Here is a 21,230-nt window from a genome sequence, read left to right on the forward strand (position 1 = left end):
CAATCCGCATTTAAAATACATTTATATGATTATAAAAGTATTTGTCAAATTGTGAATCCTTAAGAATGTTTTTGATTAATTTCAAATCATTCTCAATTAGATATCAAACATGAATGATTGGGTGTATCAAATAAATGACTAATCTTAACATACTGCTCAAAATTCTTCGGAAATGGTGTATAAATTAACTTTACTAGCTTTTTCATAGAAACAACTTCAATATAAGTGCCTATTAAATAAGAAATAAAATGATTCAAAGGTGTTACTAACAGTCCACTTTTCAATGTAGTTTTAAAAATATAGGTTTAAATCTAAAATTATTATTTTCAAATCGAAATAAAAATTAAAATATCGCTTTTAAGAAAATAAAAAAGTAAAAGTTGAATACATTATATTTTTAGGGTTTTTAATGTTAAATGCTCAACTGTCGCATAGAGCGTGCTTAAAACCAAAAGAAAAAGCACGATTTATTAGATGCGTGATTAAGGAATTTTAAAAAAAGAAAAGATGATGACAAGTTTATATAAGTAATATTTCGTTCCCTTAATAAAACAATAGTGTATAATTTTTTTTTGCCATTTCGGAATAATTGAGTTTAAAATTTTTGTGTTAGTAGACATCTGGAACAAAATATTTCAATTGATATTTTGACCCACTTTGTGGAAGTACAATTTCACCAAATTTTTACCACATATAGAATCAGTTATGTAGTTATGCAATAAAATAATACAATGGTGTATATGCTTATACACAATTGTTTTATTGAGGGGACGATTTATTATATAGTTATTTAGTCAAAATACTTTTCGAAGTTTTTTGATATATATTTGTTAGAGTTGGCAAATTTTCATATTGTTTTACCAGTATTTAATTTGCTAAGGATGACTAGTGCCATACTTGTTCGAAAGTACATTAAAATGAACAATGACAAAGTAAAGTAAAATGTTGTAGGTACAAATTAACTCTTTTTAAATATGACTCAAATATAATCTGATAATATGTGCCAAATTTGTGCATTTGAAAAATATTTTTTATAAGAACAAAAACAATACCTGATAATTCTGGCACAAAATAGGGGGAAATGAATATTATAATACAAATATTAAAACGAAAACTTAAGTTACAACTTACCCTTAACCATAGGTTCGGATATCAATGTCATCTCTTCTTGAGGTATCATTTCCATTAATCTGGCAATATCCTTGGCCAACATATTGTCGACAATATCCAAAAGGTGTGGCTTCAACGAATGGAACTTTGTAAAGTCTTGATGTTGCAGAACATCTTGCATTTTCTTGATATCGGGGAAGTCACCAGGTGAAATTGAATGTTCACGTTGAATACGATCGTAAATTTGTCCCAAATTCTTAATTAAATCTTTCTTTTTACTATCTTTGCCGAACACTGAAGGCATATCCTTACGTAACTCTGAAATTATGAAAGCGTGTACCTTGGCGAGGCGAGCTCGTTTGATAAGATCGTTAAGCTTGCGGAGAGCGGCATTACGTGGCAGTGATTGCAAATCGCGGAAGAGATCCTGCTCTTCATCTTCAAACAGACGACGATTGGCATCGAAACGTAAAGGTTGATCCCAGAACGAACCTATATATACACGAGCTACTTCAGGTGTTTGCAAAACCTTGCCCAAGGACCACATAAGAGCACCATATACCCGCATCAATTGCTGATGATCAATCATATCAGCCTTATTCAAAATGATGCGAATTTTGTCGTCGTGACCTTTAAGGGCTTCAATTGATCTGCGGAATTCATCAGAGATATCCAATTTGTGGGCATCGAACAAGAGAATTATGCGATCAACACGTTCGGCAAACCATTCTAAAACGCCTGTGAAGTCATAACCACGATCAATGCGTTGCTTCTCTCCAGACAAGATACCAGGTGTGTCCACAATGGATATGGCCTGTAGTACGGGCGAGTTAACCGAGGAACATTGGAAACGATTAAGGAAAGCGTTGCCGTATTTGCTCAAGGGACGGAATTGTTTTTTAGGATCAACTACCAAAGCGTTGCCGGGAATAACACCTTCCTTGTCGTCGTGCATAACAGCAATAAAACGATCGGTGGTAGGTTCAGGACCAATACGAATACCAGGGAAATCACGTTCCAAGAGGTAACGTATAAAAGTTGTCTTACCGGTGGAGTATTGACCGACCAACAAAATCATGGGTTTAGCATCGAAATCTGGATCTTCCAATTTGGGCGAGTGAAAGTCGTGGAATTGATAATGTTCTTCCAAAGGCAACAGTTTGCTTTTGTAGATTTTCTTCAACTCTCCAATAACATTTTCAACCACTTCTTGGTTGGCCTTTTCACGCTTCAAAAAACTAAACATTTTGCTTTTAGTTGATTATTTATTTCAAGTTTTGTATATTTATCACTTTTCGATTGTAGATTCCACCGCCCCACAAAAAGTACACAAATCAAAAAGAAATTTTGATGTTGTGTTAATGTTTTTTTTTTAATGATTCACGCAGGCAGGCAAACTATGAAAATTTATTTTTGGAAAAATTCCGTCACTTTTTATGCTTTTCTTCGATTTTGACACACTCACTTATTTTACTTTATTTACGAAAAATTTGTGCTTTCTTTAATTGGTGGTTTGTAATTTACTTAAGCAATAGTTGAGTTATTGTTAAATTGTTTAAGGAAATTAAAAATATATTTTTCTTTTTGTAATTTTCTAATTGGTACACTAAAAAATAATAAGAAAATATATCCGTCCGCTTACTGTCCACGTACGGTATTTACTGATGCAACTCTGATAAAAAACGTAAATGAAGTGAATGGCAGAAACGTCACGATGAAATGACAGTTTATGGGAAAAAGGGGGAGAAACAGTGTTATCGACATGGTACTAAATATACGTTGGGGATATTATTGTGAAATAATGAAAAAACTGTGTTATCTGCACTGGTGTTTATTATTGTTGTTTTATTTAAATATTCAAACACATACACTTGGCCGCATAAGTTTGCGTACAAGAACGAAAATTAAAAGTATACTCTAATTTTGGATATAAAAATAAGCGCTACTCATTTGAAATTTTTTATATAAAACTCTTAAATATTTAAGAACACAACTGCATTGTAAAATGCATATTTAAGAATCAACAAAACTTATAAGAATTCAATTCATAAAAAAATTCAATTCCGCATGTAGGCAAAAGTTTGCGTACATAAAAAAAAATTAAAATATTACTGATTTTTATAAATTAATCTGTATTTTAATAATTATTTGGATAACCCCGACGACCGAGAACATTACGAAGGCGTTTTGTCATTGATGAAACCAGTTTTTCGGTGTATTTGGAACTAATATTTCTCCATTCCTCAGTTCATACTGTTTGAAGCATTTTCTTTAATGTTATTACATGGTTTCGTATTTTTCACTCCAGCAAATCCCATAAATATTATATGGGATTTAGGTCTAGTGACTGCGGAGAAGTTTTCAATTGTTTTTGTTTTATTAAACAACTACCAAAGCCTTGTGTTGTGTGTAGTATGCTTTGGGTCGTTGTCTTGCAGGAATATATAATCATCTTCAATGCCCAATTTGCTAACAATTTCGGTAAGATTTTTCATTAGAATGTCTAAATAGACCTTATGATCCATTATCGATGGAATAAATTCTAAATTTCCCACACCTTCACTCGTCATGTACCCCCGTACCATCACTGCACCATCACCATGCTTAACTGTTGGTTTTAAATTTTTGGGACTAAGTACTGTACAAGGCTTTCTCCAAACAAACTGACGGTCTTTTATGCCAAAGATGCAGTACTCACATTCATCCGTGGACAGAACATTTTTCGAGAACTCTGGAGGCATATTTATGTGTTCTTTAGTAAAAGCAATTCGTTTTTGTCTATTAACTATAAAAACTGGCGGCTTTTTCCTTACTACATGGTTTCTATAGTTGGCCTTTTTCAAAATTCTGAGCACAGTGTCTTTGGACACATGTTTATTAAATTGTGAAATTAAATTTTCAGCCATTTTCGATACAGTAAATCTGGGGTTTTCCTTCACAGATTGCATTATAACCCTCTTTTTCGCGTTCAGTTAATTTTGGTGGACGACTAAAACGAGGCTTTGAGACAAAAATTCCAGTCTTTTTAAAATTGTTTATCACTCTCTGGATGGAGGAGTGAGTATGTTCAACTACTTGATCGATTTCGCGCAAAGTTTTCCCTTGTTTTCGTAAATATATAACAATTTTACGTTCAGCTACATTAATTAATTTTCTGTTTGCCAATTCTTGAAATTATTCCAATTTGAAACAAAAAATTTTCAAAAATCACTTTTATGATGAGTTTGAAACAAAAACTGCAGTAGTGTATTATCACACAGTAACAAAAACAGTTACAAATTACATTTAATTTTTATGTACGCATACTTTTGCATACACGAAAAGTTAGCATACCATTGTTTTTAAGCTGTCAATTATTACCAAACTTTGCAAATGCAAAAAGAAAATACCTATCGTAATTTTCAAATGTTTATCCATATATAAAAACCAATTTCAAATGATTACAGTTGTTACTTATGACTAAAATAGCCTGTTAAAATACGCAAACTTATGCGGCCAAGTGTACATATGTATGTAACAATTAAAAAAACTGTAATATATGATTTTATATTATATATTAATAGATTTATCGTTGGCTTAGTCGGGAAATAAAAACTGTCTAACTTGTTATAGATTAATTTTTTTTTAAATCTGTGTAATCCGACCAAATTGATGTTCATCTGATTTTAAAGATTTTTGTATACAAGAACCTTAGTCTGGATTTTTGCTAATAGCGGAACAAAATCTCTCACGATTTTGTTCAAATATGTATATGTTTTTGAATTACCAACAAATTTGTAATATGTATTAGTATTAACAAAAAGAAAAACGATTTTTTCAAAATCGATACTAAGTAAAAAAGATATGTTCATTTATTAAAAAAAAATTTAAAAGAATTTTTTTTTTTTCGAAAAAAGTACTTACATTAACTTTTAGTTATACAAAAGAAATACAAAATAAATAATGTGTTTATATTTTTCTTAAAGGTAACATTTTGGGAAGACAAATCATTTCAAAATTTAGATAACTGTATGTAAATTTCAACTTTATAACAAATTTTCTCCAATCGCATAGCTGCTTTTAAAAAATTAAAACCAGTCTTGGTGTGACCCTATCAGCCCTATTATGAAAAAAAATTCTCTGGGTGTTTTTTCCCTTTTCTCATTTTTCCTATTCAAATTCTATGTTAAAAAACGAAAAGGGAAAAAACTCCCGTAGAATTTTTTTTCATAATTGAGCTGAATATGTTCTTAAATATCTTGCAAAGGGAATTTATAGCCCGGACCTCGGTACAGTCAACAGAGTCAAAGCAATCTAGTCTAGTAGTCACTAGCCATCTACACTAAAAAGTGGATTACGCACATTTTCCTTATTATTAAAGGATTTTTCAGACTACAGTATGAGTATTAATACTTGTCAAAAACTCATGTATCATAATCGCACTTGAAAATTAAAAGAAAAACAATGTAAATATATTTTCAAATGGAATTTGATTACTTTGAATGTATTCGAATTTTCAAATTCTCTTAAAATGTAACCACAAACTGTTTTTGACTTCTACTAAAAATTGTAAAATTTGGAGTTAATACCCTTCTGTTGATCAAGTGCGATATATTCCATAGAAATAGTATGTACCATAGAAAAATACACATATAATCTAATTAGGGATATGTTACAAAGTTCCAATGTATTTTATATTGACGTTGTCGAAAAAATTACTTGGTACCAAAAAATAGATTTATTTTATTAAACAATAATTTTAAGTATAAAAATGAAAATTTAATAGTTCTTTAAAGATTTGATACTCAGACTCATTTCCACTATTAAGTAGTTTGAGCTTGTGTTTATGCAGCATTCGCTATTGCTTGTGTATTATGGCAGTCGCAGAACATTTCAAATTTTCTTTTTGTGGCATTGACTTGCTGCATTTAAGTTGTTGGCTTCCTGATATCTCGAGACAATGATGACCTTTACAAACTTTTTGAAACACGGTGTTGATTCTTCAAAACAATCCTGCTGACTTCTGATATTTGTATACTAATAATAAAGCGAAATTTAAATTTAAATTATTGTTATTGAGGAATAAGCAACAGTATAACTAATTAAAATTTGTTGAATTTGAATAAATAAAAGTAATATCACAAAACCTCCGTCCACTTTTTGGATCTGTCATCTTTTAGATCCAAGATTTTTTAAATCTGTAAATTTTTTCAAAACGATAACGATGTGCACTTGAATGAATCAAATAATAAAGCAGAACAAATATGTATAAATAAATGCAGACAGAATGAGCTGAGTTTTTGTAGTGTTATGCTGGAAACTTCGAAATGCTTTTCTGATTCGATTGATATGTATTCCTTCAACATATTAAGAAAAAGGCTGTTCATACGGACACTATTACATACATAGTTGTTAATTAAATGTTTAATATTATTGAAATATGTACTTCCAATAACGTTTTAAATCGTATCTCCAATGATTTCTCGCATGAAGATAACTTTTTTATTTGTGATGTTTTCAGTAGCCTACTTTGCAGAACTAAATATCTCAGCCCAGCGGTTACGTAGATTTGCATACAATTATGTGTTGATACCATTCAACGGAAGATTTGATACAAATGGGCAAGAAGTCTAACCTGTGTAAAAAATTAAAAATTATATTTTATTATATATATTTACATCAGTTTATTATAAATTTAATATTTTCTTGAAATACCTCAAATTAAACATAATATTGCCTAATTTCGCAAAGTACCTCAGCTCGGTAGTTAGGTTGTATTTGATGCTATGACAAGATGACAAATTTGACAAACAAAAAAGTAGTGAACTCGTGCAGTCTTTTGTAAATACTCCTGAAGATACAAGATGGTCTCAATCGCTATTAAACTCTACTTGTGCATTTCCTTTACAATCTTCCATGTTTAACATCTCATCGTACCTCAACAATCAAGTTCTTAATGATATTCGTATAGCAATATTTTTAAATATTATGAGAAAAGTTTCAGAGCATTCCTCTTTCTCAACAATTCACAGACTATAGATGACAACTAGATAGGTTGTAAATGAAATCCAAGAACATAAGTTGGTTGTCAAAAACCTAATTAATGAGAACTGTATTTTGTTATTGGATCTAACACATGTGGGAAACGGATACATCTTGTTTGATTTTTTTCATTTTCATTTTTCTCCACTTCTGTTCTGTTCTGTTCTATTTATTTATTCTATGTTAACAGGTTTTCAGCAGTCGTTTGATTGTCTAAGTCGAAATTAGTTTGAATCATAGCTTCGAATTAACTAATTCATTCCAAAATAGCAATCATTCATCGTTGAATGAATACAAAATGCACTGATTCAATTTTTTGTAAATACAAATCTTTTCACATTGAATTGTATTGATTTAAGCCTATGTGTAATAGATTTGAATTTAAGAAAAATTTAATCGCTCAAACAATTTTATTAAGATGTATTTTAATTAAAGAAAACATGAATGATTCAATAAGAAATTAATTCTATAAATCGTCATCTGAAATGCAAAAGGGCGTAACAACCAAACATTTCAAAATTGTGTTTTTAATGGATATTGGTACAGTGCATCAAGGCACACGTGTTCAAAGTTTTAGCTTTCTATTTTTAAAAATAACGACTTTATTAAAGAAAGAAAATTATATATGTATGTAGCCACGACACAACATATTATTTAATTTTATGTCTTTTTTTTAATGTTTTCAAAATACCTATGCACAGAAAACGGCACAGATTATTACAGATATGCAACAAATGTCAGTTGTCAAAAAAGTAATATCGAATCGTTGTGGTTTGCAGAGCATTTACCACATCGCATTTAGTGAGCCAGGCCCTAAAATGCGATAAACGATAATTTTACATTTCAGATTTTGTGGATTTATCTTGACAGATTGATAATGCAATAGTAATGTAAAAAGTACAACTTTATAATATTTATGTTCATATTCCAATTAAAAAAAATTTGGAGTAAAAATTTCTTTATTATTAATTTTTTTCTGTGTACTGAAGGCAAATAGTATTTAATTCAAAAAGTAATTTGAACAATTGGAGATTGGAGGTTTTCAAGCCAAAGTTATCAAAGTAATCTTGATGTAGGTGCAAAATTTAGCATAAGAAAAGTTTTACAATTGATAAAACTGTGTACTAATTTTTTGAACTTGCACACTACAACGATTACCATAATCGACTAAAGACATTTCTGGAAAATATAGTAGGTGTGAAGAGTTGGATTTTCCAATATGTAGTAAGAAATGTTAGAACTTGCACACTACAACGATTACCATAATCGACTAAAGACATTTCTGGAAAATATAGTAGGTGTGAAGAGTTGGATTTTCCAATATGTAGTAAGAAATGTTAGACAGTTAAAAAAAAGTTTTTGTACTTTTTTGCATTTTTTATATCAACAATGAAAATTATGACACCACAAATGACATTTTAGATAAAAACTCAATTACATTTATATAATATACACAGTGGAACAATTATAACAATGTTTGTATTATAGTCATTATTCCAATAACAATTATTCATGATTAAGCACAAAATAGTTAAGCCCAATGTTGTATGGATAAAATATGTATACTAATGTAAATCAATAATATATTGTAATTTGTATGTGTTTACACTACAGTGCTCCAAAAAAATTAAATTGTGAATTTTGAACATCACCTCCTCCAGGGGAAGAAATGAATTTTGTTTAGTTTTTGCTAACATTTTGGCTTATATAATTTATATTGCCTTCGAATGTAAAATAATCGAAATGTGTACGTAATTTTCTTTCTAATGAGATATAAAAGACAAAAATTGGTTTAAAAAAAGTTAATATTAATAAAAATTCCCAGGCCATTTGTCTCAAGCTACTTGAATAATAAATGTAGAAAAAAAATTGGAATAATTAACCCTTAACGGCCAAATAATTATTAATCCTTAAAGTCCAAACTGACCCCAAACTTTTAAAATCATGAAAACCATTTTCAATTTGAATAGTGCTAATCTCAAAAATGTTTTATTGTGTATTAGAAAATAGTAAATTAACCCATTTTGAACAATATTCACAATTTCGACCCACCGTTTTTAAAAGACAAAATTTGCATTTATACCTGATTTTTGTACAATAACGTTATTAATTTGTTATTTTTTATTCAGTTTATTTAATTCTAAAATAACATTCAAATTGACAACGTTTTTCAAGTTTAATAGTTTGGGGTCATTATGACCCCAAGTGTGTTAAAGGATTAATTTATATTTTTGGGCTGTAATCGTAAGACTTTAAGATATATTTATCTCAAGTATTATAAAAGTCGACCCAAAAATATATATATATAAAATAATTGGAATTTAATGGGAATATTTATCAAAATGTGTTAATTTCTTCATACATTTGTTATTCAAGTGGCCTCAGATATGTTAATGGACTGGGGAATTTTTAATAAGATTAACATGTTTAAATCAATTTTTGTATTTTACATCTGATTAGAACGATAATTATGTACACATTTCGATTGTTGCATTGATAAGCAAAAATAATTACTGAATGCCAAAAATTGAATAAAATGAATTTTGCCCTTGTAAATGCATCTCAAAACTTCAGAAACATTGCGACACCAGTTAACGTTATCCTACCATCCTAATTTGTTTCTACATTGTTTTCTCAAAATATATCTACAATCCATAGTGTACACATTTTCACCCAGTGTCAATGACAAAATAGGATACCAAAAATGTTGTACAAAAAAAAAAAAAAAGAGATGGACGATTAAAGGAAAACAGTAAAGAAATCAAGTGTAACCATGAATGAATGAAAAATATACGCCCACATAACAACGTGCTTTTATTTTTGTTTGTGTTATACTACGCGTAATAGTATCGTTATTGTAGTATTAAGAGAAGGGTGTACAATGTATACAGAGATTTACTAATTTTTACAGGGTAGTTGTAAGAGGGGAGAGAGTGCAAAATTAATACAATAAAATACTCCATATTAAAGAAACCATAAATACGTTTATAGACAAAGAATAAGCAGAAATAAGCAGGAAATGATTTAACATGGAGAAATAAAAAAACTAAAAGGGATGCTAAGGAGGTCACAACTATTTATCTGATGATTCCTTGTTTTAAAACCCCCAACTATTGAATGAAGAATGCTGACGCAATATTTAACTTTAACTATAAAAGAACATTTGAAATGAAAATGAGCATTTATTATGAAACATGTTTTGAAATTATGTATAATAAATAGAATAGTTTAAACGAGTTAAAAGAAATAACCAAAATTTAAGTTTGCTTTTATTAAATAAATAAAGAAAAAAAAAACTCATTTGTTAATCAGTTTTGTATGTTGGCTAGTTTAGTGTTAATTTGTAAAATAAATATGTATTAATATAATATAAATTTATTTATAAATAATTGCCCAATTCACAATTGGTGTTGTAGCGTTGTATCGTTGTATGTCGTAATTTTTTTATTAATGTTTTGTTTTTGTTTCGAAAAATTTGTTTGAAAAATATTTACGACATACAACGCTACAGCACTACAACATCAATTGTGAATTGGGCATATATAAAAGATCTTTAGCACTTGTTTAGGGAAATTTAAAAATCGTTTCGATTTGATTTCTTTGGCAGTTGCATCAGTTCATATGTACATTAATATAGATTTGAAATTATGTATTTATTAGTATGTATATCAATTATGGGAATATTTAATGTTAACGAATTTCCATACAGCATTAATAACCCCAATATTTTTTTAGAAGTATTCCAGTATTCCATCAATTGACGTAAGATGCAACTCATACAATTCATTGATCTGTTCGCGCACTAGTCAGATATGGATGTGTTTTATTAATTCATTTCAGGCGTGCCAGATTTGCCGATATATCGCCAGTTTTTCTAATTTTTTAACTCAAAAATAGCACAGTACCGATATGCCGATTTCAGATATATTTTATAATTGTTAATAGAATTAACAAGGTATTTTAAAGCGATTTAAGAAAAAATTAACTATTTATGTTTGTAATGAAAGGCTTCATAATACATATCTTAGATGTATATTTGTTGAATTTGTAGATGTTAATTTTTCTTCAAAAATTATTCTATTCTTGATATCTTGAAATAATTCCCCTGAAACAAAGTATTAAGGATTCAAAATTTCTGAACTATTGTCAATTTAAAACAACATAAATTTTAAAACAATTCTAATCTAAAATAAGCTGATTCTTTGAGTAAATTTCAGTATTAAATAAATACAAATGTTCATGAAATTTTTTAGTGAAGTTATTCCTTGTAATGGGTTTATTTATGTTAAAGAGTAGTTAAAATTTGTAAGTACATATATTTCTCAATATTTTTCACATTGCGGATTTTTAAAATTAAAGTGCCAATTTTGCAGATTTTTAATTGAATTTATTTTGCAGCCCTGGGAGTTATTGTGTAATTCGATTCGAATACAATGTATAAAGCATACAAACTCGAACGAATTTCTTTTCGAAAGGAATTACATAATAAACACTCTGAATAGGAAGCTCTATATATAGTTCCAAATTCGTAAATTGAACACACCAAGGCGAATCTAATTAGAATAGCGGATAACGCTTTAAAGGCCTGTTAACATATCAAATATATGAACCATAGTTAATTGTACGTAACCACAAATATATCAAAATTAAAATACACAAGTTTATATGAAAACGATTATTTTGACGCCATTACTCGACCACCATTACCGCAGTAGCTAACTTAGCTAATTTCTATTTTCGTAGGTGACAATGAACTGAACTAGTGCATAATGAAATAAATGAGAGCTTAAAAATATTTTATTTAACAAAAAAATAAAATATTATAAAGGCATTACTGTCGTTTTCATCATAATTAAGTAGTTTTAAGCAGAGACCAAAAATAACTGTTATTAAATTTTTTGAGACTGAAAAAGTTAGGCATAAATCAATGAATAATTTTTACGTTTTCAAATAAGAGTTATTCATAATAAATATTTTTTTTCGTTGCTCATAACTTTTATTTTCGATTTATATTTTTTTACGTTGCCTAATAAGAGTTATTCTAAAAAATATATTTTTTTCGTTGCTCATAACTCAAATGAAGTTTCTTCCGTCACCTTGATTGCATTTTATTAGTACATACATTGTATTTAACCTTAAAGTCGCAAAAAATAAGCTTGGTATGAGATTGATGGTTTTTATTGTGTTTTTTAATTATGAAGAATTTTGTTTCACAATCAATGTTTTAGCAAACGCATTGTCCGCCAAGTTGCACCTTTTCTCAGTCAACAAAATACGCAAAGCAGAAAATGCTCTTTCAACAGAAAGCCGTTTAGCCGGCAGTGCATACACGCAGAGAAAAAATATAGTTGGGCATGGTTACTGTAACCATTTCAATATTGTTACAAGTTTTTTAACTATATTATAGTCACAGTAACCATTTACATGATTGTGGTAACCATAATATGGTTAACTTACGATTCACATGATTGTCTCAACCATATATATGGTTACAGTAAACATATATATGTTTGTGACAACCATTTATATGATGAAGGACTTATCATATTATGCTCTCGGCTTAAGGCTTATCATAATCTGAGAACAACATATTATGATAAAATTATTCATCATAAATATGGTTGCCACAAACATATATATGTTTACTGTAACCATATATATGGTTGAGACAATCATGTGAATCGTAAGTTAACCATATTATGGTTACCACAATCATGTAAATGGTTACTGTGACTATAATATAGTTAAAAAACTTGTAACACTATATAAATGGTTACAGTAACCATGCCCAATTATATTTTTTCTCTGCGTGTAGACAATATGAACCAATTTATTTAAAAATTGCAAAAGTATTCTTTTTCTCTTCCTAATATTGCAACAAATCGGCTTCTACGTCCAGTCTCATAGGTTTAAAGCTCTGTATTTCAGCTATAGCTGCTAATAACTCTCGCGATGTATTGCCTTTGTCATCTTCTGAAGATAAATCCACTTCAAGTTCTCTAATTGATGTTCCGAACAACGATGACGTATTTAGATTCGTCGATTCGTCAATCAGAAAATCGGATATTGATTGAAGTGGAGATACTTCAGGTGAAGTTAAATCGAAAATAAAAGTTATGAGTAACGAAAAAAAAATATTTATTATAAATAACTCTTATTAGGCAACGTAAAAAAATATAAATCAAAAATAAAAGTTATGAGTAACGTAAAAAAATATTTATTATGAATAACACTTATTGAAAAGCAAAACTTATTTTCATTGAGAATAACTATTATTTAAAGAAACAAAAATTTATTTCTACAATATAACAGTTATGGCTAATTTTTTTAGATATTTCTTATAACAGTTATGTCTCTGGTTTTAAGACTATAGGGCGACACTTGCTGCCAACGGCATTTGTAGTCGTGTCGCTGTGTAGCCAGCTGTAGTCTATGTGTTTAAATCATGTTATATTTTGCAATTGTGCTTAAAAAATTTATCTTGAATTTCTTGATGAAATTAGTCAACATCTTAAAATTTTCTATTAAATATAAACATTAATAAGTTTACGGTGAATCTGCAAATTTCTTTTAAATATCTTTTATCTAATTTGAATTCCATTGAGCGAGCGCAAACCTTAAATGCTTCCATTCCAACATAATTAAACTTTCCATCACGTTCGTCGGAGACCTGAAAGATATTTATCAAATTTAATTTTGAATGATAACAATTAAGGCTTGTGTGCGATGGAATTAGTGTACGAAAAAAAGAAAATAACTTCTATTAAACCTAGAGAGAAATCATGGAACTAATCGCTCGCTTAAAGAGGTGGTAATATTGCACCACCTTATTGTGTTAGAGTTGCTAGAACATACCTGGATACGGGCCTCTAGAGCAACCTATTGCCTTATGTATTGATAAAACATATTATTATCAATGTCCCAATAAGAGCTTTCAGTCTTTTTGTTTATTTCCATAGTTCAATGGGTGAAAGAATATAGAGAATACTGGAAGTTTGTTTACAAAAAAAAATAAACTAAATTATTATTATTATGCAACCACAAAAAAGGAATAAGGAAGTTAATTGTAATTGTATAATTACATGTAAACAGAAGGGAAATAATTTCAAATCTCCCTTAAACAAGTTGCGAAGCTGTTATAAATTATAGTGTTTTGAGTAAAGTGTTTTAAGTAATTATAATTAATGTAGTTTTGTTTTTATAATAATATAATTTATTGTTTTTTTTTTGTATTATTAATAAATATAACTGTGGTATTTTTTGTTGTTTTGCAAATTACAATTATTATTGTTTTGAGTTCATTTTATTTTTAAATTTCAAAAAATAAAAGGACAAAAAAATCATTTTTCAAATTTTAATTATACAATTTTTTTTTTTAATAGTAAGTATTAATATACGAGTATGTATATAGAGGCTTAATAGTTAAGGATAATCCTTGCCGAAACTCTGTTTAATATCTTTCCTTGGTTTTAAATATTTTATTTAATGTTTTTTTTCTGTCAATTATTAATTTGTTTTTTGGTTTATTTTATAAATATTATTGTTTTTGTTTTACTTGTTTAAATAGGTAGGTAAGTATGTAAGTAAGTATATATAATATATATATTTATAATTAGTAGGGGGTGTATAATATAATTAATATATTCCAACATGAGACAGCATTTGTTTTTATTTGAATTTTTTGGTTTATTTTACCTTTAAAGATAAAACTGGTTTTATTCATTTGTTTAATGATTATTGTTAATTGTTGTTACATATAATGGTTATTTATAATTTCTGGAACCATTATATGGATGTCTTTTTAATTATTTTCTTTCGATTTCTATCAACTTTCATTTGTAGATATTGTTATTTGATTTAGGATCCCTTTTCTATTAACTATATATTGAATTCATACCAGGGTTATTTTTTTATATATTTATATAAAAAACTCATTTAAAGAGTTCTTTTTTTATTTCAGTTGTTTTTTTATTTGTTATAATCATAATAATAAATATAGTTTAATAAATATACATGTATATAATTTAGTTTGTTATTATTTTTTGTTTGTATTAATTTAATTTATTTTTAGCCTTAATAATTATAATATATAGTATAATTTAAATATAATAATAAATAACAAAATTAAACAACACACATTTATAATAAAGATAGAAAGGAGTAAAGAATTTTTTGATTTCTTTTAGGTTTTTATGTTTTTGTTTAAATTTTTATTTAAAAAAAATATCTATATTTTACTTTTTAAACAAGCAGTTTTAAAATATTTATGTATGTATATATGTAACTAGCAGTTTTATTTTGTATCTATCTAATAATTAAATTTTGATTTTAGATAATTATAAAAATATATTGTTAAATAAAATAAATAAAATTTAAACTTGATGACATGTTTATGGCAATTAAAGGCAAAACGTTTGCTAAAATAAAAATAAAAAGAAGAAAACAATAATAATATATATTAAAAAAAAAATAATAAAAAATCAAGAGCAAATTTAATTATAAAACAAACATAAAAACTGAAAAATGTTTGGCCATTATTAACGCATAATAATAATAATACTGATATTAAAGAGTTGAAAAAATTAATTATTAATTAAATTTTTGAAAAAAATTTGTTTTTGCTTTTAAGAAATCTAATTTCAAATTTCCAAACAAAATATTAACAATTTTGTTGATTTTTCAATACCAACCCAAATGCTATCTATGTCCTTTATAAGAAATACACATTCTGATGCTATTTAAACTATATTACAATTGTATCAAATGTACTCTAATGTGAATCTCAATTTAAATACATGTAAATTTGTTTAAATAATAAATTTGTACAATAAATCAGTCTCTAATTTATATTACTCTAAAAATAAGAACGAACATTTTATAGCCATACTAAAATAATATAAAAATGATTCATATTCTTTTAATTTAATTTTTATGCGGTTACTGCTGCAGAATTTTTAGTGAAAAATAATATTCTAATTTGTTAATAGTCTAGCAAAAATTTACTAAAATATATGAAATGTAAATAAATTGTCAAAATAACATAAATTCGAAAACAATTTTAATAAATTATGCAAAATATTAGAATGTATAATTTTTAATTTAATCCATAAAACCAACAAATGCTTAAAATAACAATTAAGATATCTATCATTTTTAAAATGTTTATTGTCAAATGGATCTAAATAACACATTAAATCCCTGTGGTATATTCAGAAATTAAGTACTATGTAAAGGATATACAAAAAAGAGAGATAAATGAATAAATAATAATTGACCCACTTAGTCTTGTCAATTTGTCACTAACTTTTTGTGATGTTATTCTTTGAGAATATTTAAATAAATCAATTTGCTGTTGGCAACATTTCAAATTTCCACAAATAGCACAAAACTCGTGTGATACCTTTTAGAAAGTTCAAAGGATTCATTTGATTTTTTTATATAATTAAAAGATGTAGAGTATAAAACTGCTTGTTTAAAACGTAAACAATAAATAACGAGCTCAAAAATACAGATAATAATAAACATTAAAAATATTTCCTTTTCTTTCTTTTGCTTTTCATATAAAGATCAAGGACATTTAAATAGTTATATAATATAGTCATAACTCTTAAGTTCTGTTAAATGTTTGTAAAAAAAAGTGGAACAAATATATAGTTTCTAAAGGTTTCATTTGATTATTTAACACTGGATAAAGTTGTCATTCATTTTACTCTAGATTTTTAAATATAATTGAAGGAGCTGGCCTTTAATTATATTTCATAATTGAATATTGAAGGAAATAAAAGACATTAATTAAAAAAACAATACAATACAAAACATTATTAGTGACTCATGCTGCTAGTGCCAAAGATAAAATAGTAAAATTAATATCGAAAGTTAAAAAAAGAAAATTTGATGAATACAAGATCCGCCTTAAAAATTGTTGTTGAAAACAATAAGTTTGAAAATTACTGGCATTTTAAAGGTTATTTTTTATTAAGAGGTCTATTTTTAATTTGACAAATAGTATGTTTTGTTTCATAAATAATCCACATAAGCAATTATGCAATGGACCATTTGTCATCAAATAAACATTTTTTAACAATTTACTCGAATATGTGTACCATAATTAAAAGAGTGCAAATGTAATGTACCGATGAGAAATTCATACATCAAAATCATTATTATCAAGGACGTTTACTATTGTAATTAGCATCAATGTCAAAGATTTGTCAATATGACAACTTTTAGTAAGTAGACGTAGTAGTAAATCTAGTGTTAAATGTAAGCAAAAACACCTGTTAATTATAATCATATTAATTTAACGAGAGTATGAGAAGGAGGAAGAGGTTAAAAAATATAAAGAGAACGAGAAAAATAACGAAAAAAAAACAATTGTTATATTGACAAAATAAAAGTCAATTATAAAACTTGTTTATTATAAATATTATGGCATAGAAAAATTATATTATTATAAAAAAGAAAAATAATTACATTACTTTCAAAAAATAATAAGCATTTTTGCTGCTTTTATATTTTTTTGTAATTGAAGCATTATTTTCCATTTAAATAGTTTTTAATCCTTTATTTGTTTTTACTAAATTTTGTTGGTTTAGTTTTTTTTTGTTTTTTCATTAAAATTGAATTAGTTTTTTTTTTTAATTTTAGCTTTTCTTTGTGTTTTTTGTTTGTTTTGTAGATAAATTGTAATTAACATTTAAATTGTAAAATTTTATTTTAATTAATAATATAATTAATAAATTAGTTATTGTTTGCCAATTTTGTTTTATGTTTGTTTCATAGACACCAAAAAATAAATTACATACATATGTTTAATAAACTCACTTTTTTCTTTCATCTTTTCTTTTCAACGGTTAACTTTTAGCTTAAAAAATCATCTTCATCAATCTTGCATCATCCATCCATCTATCTATTGATTGATCAATCTATGCGTTTAAATGTGAATCATTAAAATCATCAGCCTCCTGGTTATTTGTTGTTGTAGTTGTTGCAGCTATATCGTTTTGAGAATTGGGGACAATTTAATTGCCATTGGGTAGGGGTACCACCACTTGGACATACGATTGTGGGAAATAGCCAGTGCGACCGTTGAGTGAGCCCTCAAACCAATTATCGTCGACGCGATTCAGCAGAGTGATAATTTCATTCTCTTTAAAGCCCAACTCGCCGGGGTTTTGCGGCTCGAAATCGTACAAAGCCTGGCAATAGGGCTGCATCTGCTGGCGTGACGGTGTTGAGGCCATCGATTTAGCAGGAGAACGCATGGGCGATGGCAGCGGAGACGCACCAGTGATCCTGTGATGGGCTGGTGTGCCCGAGCTCTCCGTGTCATTGCCCAAAGCATCCAAATTCAAATCGAGTACGGATTTGGGCACAAACTCCGGCTTGGGACGCGACTCGGCTTCTTCTCGCTTCTCAGCTAACGTCTCCTGAAGGCCGCGCAGAACATCTGCGCATTGGGAGTGGAATTCGTAAAGAGCCTCGGCGAAAGTACAGAGTTGCGAAACTTGCTCGGTATCATTCTCGAGTAAGTTGAACATGCCCATTTGGGCAAGATGCAACGATTCTTCGAACTTTTCCTCGGCCCCACGTATTTCATCATCTTTTGCCTTCTGGCGACGTTTGCAGTCGAAGTCGAGTCGTCGTCCTTGCAACTTCTTGCGATGGTGCATGACCTCCTTGAGGTCTTTCATCTGCAGGTGATGCAGCGGTTCCAAAAAGTTCTGCTTAATATTGTCGTCCAGCGAGTATTTAACATCAGCCATTTGGCGAAGCGCTTCACCAAACTCAACTAGCGCTTGCGCAAAAACACTATTGTCTTCACCCAACTTTTTGCCATAAGTCAACATACAATCAGCCAAAAGACCTTCAGGCTGAGGATACGTATTCGATTTTGCTTGGCCAGACAATTTCGAAATACCCTTGACGGCTGCCATCTTGGCTCTGGCCGTGGGATTTGGCTGGAGAAATTCTTTTGTCTTCACCTGCAACTCCTCCACCAGTTCAACAGTTACATCTGTCTTACGCTCCATCTCCATGAAATCAACATCCAAACGGGTGCCCTCGGCACCACCCATTTTTTCCGTTACATACTGGTTGGCTTTGTTAATCTGTTTCTTTAATCCGGCAAAGGCCATTTTTTTCCTCTTAACTATTTACGACCTTAGATATTTCTGAAATTTTGGTAAACGCCAAACTGGACTTTGTGAACTTTCTCTAATGCACAGACACAAAAACACTCACTACTCACACGTAAATTACAATATAAAAAATCAATCACCTCCTCTTCTTGAGATTTTGTTGAAAATTGACTTATTTTTCTTGTATCAAATACTTTTCCTTAATTTCTCTTATTGTGCAATGAACGACTGTTGCCTATTAAGTCTTTTCTGTAAATAATTTAAATTTTTTGGGATTTTTCTAACGTTTACAAATTTTTACACAACTTTTCTATCCTGAACACTTTTTTCGTTTTATCGTCTATGGCAAATCGATATTTTTCTGCTACTAATGCTTCTTCTTACTATCAAATTTTCTACAATCATTTTTTTCATTTTATTTCTTTTTTTCATTCTACATTTTCTGCACAAACGCAAAAAATGCGTTGCCAGATCGTTCACCATTACGTATGTGGTGTAATAATAAATGTCAAGTTGAAGGCTACTGTGTGGGGGTGTTTTTTTTTGTTCTTCATTTTTGATCTAAGTATGTATATTCTTTGCGTTTTATATGCATCAAAAAAAGAGAGGAGGGGAAATTATGGAAAATGTATTTATAAATTAAATATAAAGACAAATAAGTTAATACAATTAAAATATACTATGCAATTGTGCTTGATATTATTACTAAAATCATTCAGTTAAACAAACGTTTCATAAAATGATGTGTGGCATCACTTGGTAAAGTGTTTCTTTTTGCGAAAAATCAATAACAGTAATATAAAGTTTACCAGAATTTTTTTTAAATTAGTTTGTCTTTTATTATATGTATATGTACAATAAAAAGTGTAGTTTTAAAAAATGTGCACAAATTAAAGTATTTATTTACTTGGGCAAGATAAGATTAAGATGTGTTGAACATCACTGAATAAAATAATAAATATTAAACATATTTTTGAATTTAACGTTTTTTTTATTGTTATTACATACTGGCATCTCTGTGCTAAAACAAGTAGGGTGGCAATCTTACGGTTTTCGGAAAGTTGCTGCCAGATGTATTGATTTAGTTCATATTTACAGTTAAAATATCGTAGAAATTGAAAATTGGTATTTTATAGAATATTGTAGCATTTGATAATATTTCGTAATATTTCTTTTTAGCGTCCACAAAATTGAAATTGGAATGCAAAACAATAAGGATTAAATTTTAATATTAGCATTTAAAGGCAATGGGAGCTATGACCAATTAATGACCGATCATCATAAAATTAGATCGTGTAATTTATGTCTATATGAAAGTTATTTATGTTGAATTAGCTCACCCGACAGACGTTGTCCTGTCCAAGTTAAAAAAGTGCTTGTGTTCGATTTGTGAATTTGTGAGAAGCGGTTTGAAAAGGGTAAAAATAGTTAAAAAGAAAAAAAACGTATTACTGAATGATAATTTTTATTCATATAGGACATAGAATAAAATATACATAGAAGCGCTACTGAGAGACAAAAAACCTAAGTTTGTTGTCAAAAACCTAAGTCTTGCAACAACAGAATACATGTAAATCAATGTACATATTTTGAGTTTTTATATAAGTAATCGAATTTTGGTCTGAAAATTAGTGATCACAGATCGAGCTCCTTTTCTTGATTAAACGCTTATTGGCCAAGTTATAAGCGATTTTAGATGTCAGAAATATAAGTGATCACAGATCGAGCTCCTTTTCATGATTAATCGCTTATAGGCCAAATTATTAGCGAATTAAGATATTTTGAGTTTTTATATAAAAAATCGATTTTTGGTCAGAACTATGTGTGATCACAGATCGAGATCAATGTACATATTTTGAGTTTTTATATAAGTAATCGAATTTTGGTCTGAAAATTAGTGATCACAGATCGAGCTCCTTTTCTTGATTAAACGCTTATTGGCCAAGTTATTAGCGAATT

At 28.5% G+C, this 21,230-nt stretch overlaps 2 protein-coding genes across 5 annotated transcripts in view; both read right to left on the bottom strand.

Moving 5' to 3' along the window:
- Positions 1–2,778, bottom strand: part of Past1 (putative achaete scute target 1) — a 41,268-nt gene extending 38,490 nt beyond the window's left edge. Inside the window, exon 1 of the mRNA XM_065515640.1 lies at positions 1,132–2,778. Coding sequence (XP_065371712.1) covers positions 1,132–2,356 — 1,225 coding nt within the window. The 5' untranslated portion in view covers positions 2,357–2,778. The remainder of the gene's footprint in view (positions 1–1,131) is intronic.
- A 12,255-nt stretch (positions 2,779–15,033) lies between these two features.
- Positions 15,034–19,636, bottom strand: EndoA (endophilin-A). 4 transcript variants are annotated; one of them, XM_065515641.1, is made up of 3 exons: positions 19,382–19,636; positions 17,956–19,304; positions 15,034–15,548 (listed from the first exon to the last, which is right to left on the bottom strand). In XM_065515641.1, exon 2 carries the CDS (start codon positions 19,266–19,268, stop codon positions 18,153–18,155), a length of 1,116 nt encoding a protein of 371 aa, XP_065371713.1. In that variant the 5' UTR covers positions 19,269–19,304; positions 19,382–19,636; the 3' UTR covers positions 15,034–15,548; positions 17,956–18,152. The 4 variants fall into 4 exon arrangements, with proteins under 4 accessions (XP_065371713.1, XP_065371714.1, XP_065371717.1 ...); XM_065515642.1 differs by having other exon boundaries at positions 17,956–19,327; XM_065515645.1 differs by having other exon boundaries at positions 17,956–19,332.
- Between the last annotated feature and the right edge of the window lie 1,594 nt (positions 19,637–21,230).

This window comes from Calliphora vicina, chromosome 1 (assembly GCF_958450345.1).
Source record: "Calliphora vicina chromosome 1, idCalVici1.1, whole genome shotgun sequence".
NCBI classification, from domain to species: Eukaryota; Metazoa; Arthropoda; class Insecta; order Diptera; family Calliphoridae; genus Calliphora; species Calliphora vicina.

Excerpts from the sequence above, each read along its gene's own strand:
- EndoA (XM_065515641.1), bottom strand. The coding sequence starts at position 19,268 with ATGGCCTTTGCCGGATTAAAGAAACAGATTAACAAAGCCAACCAGTAT.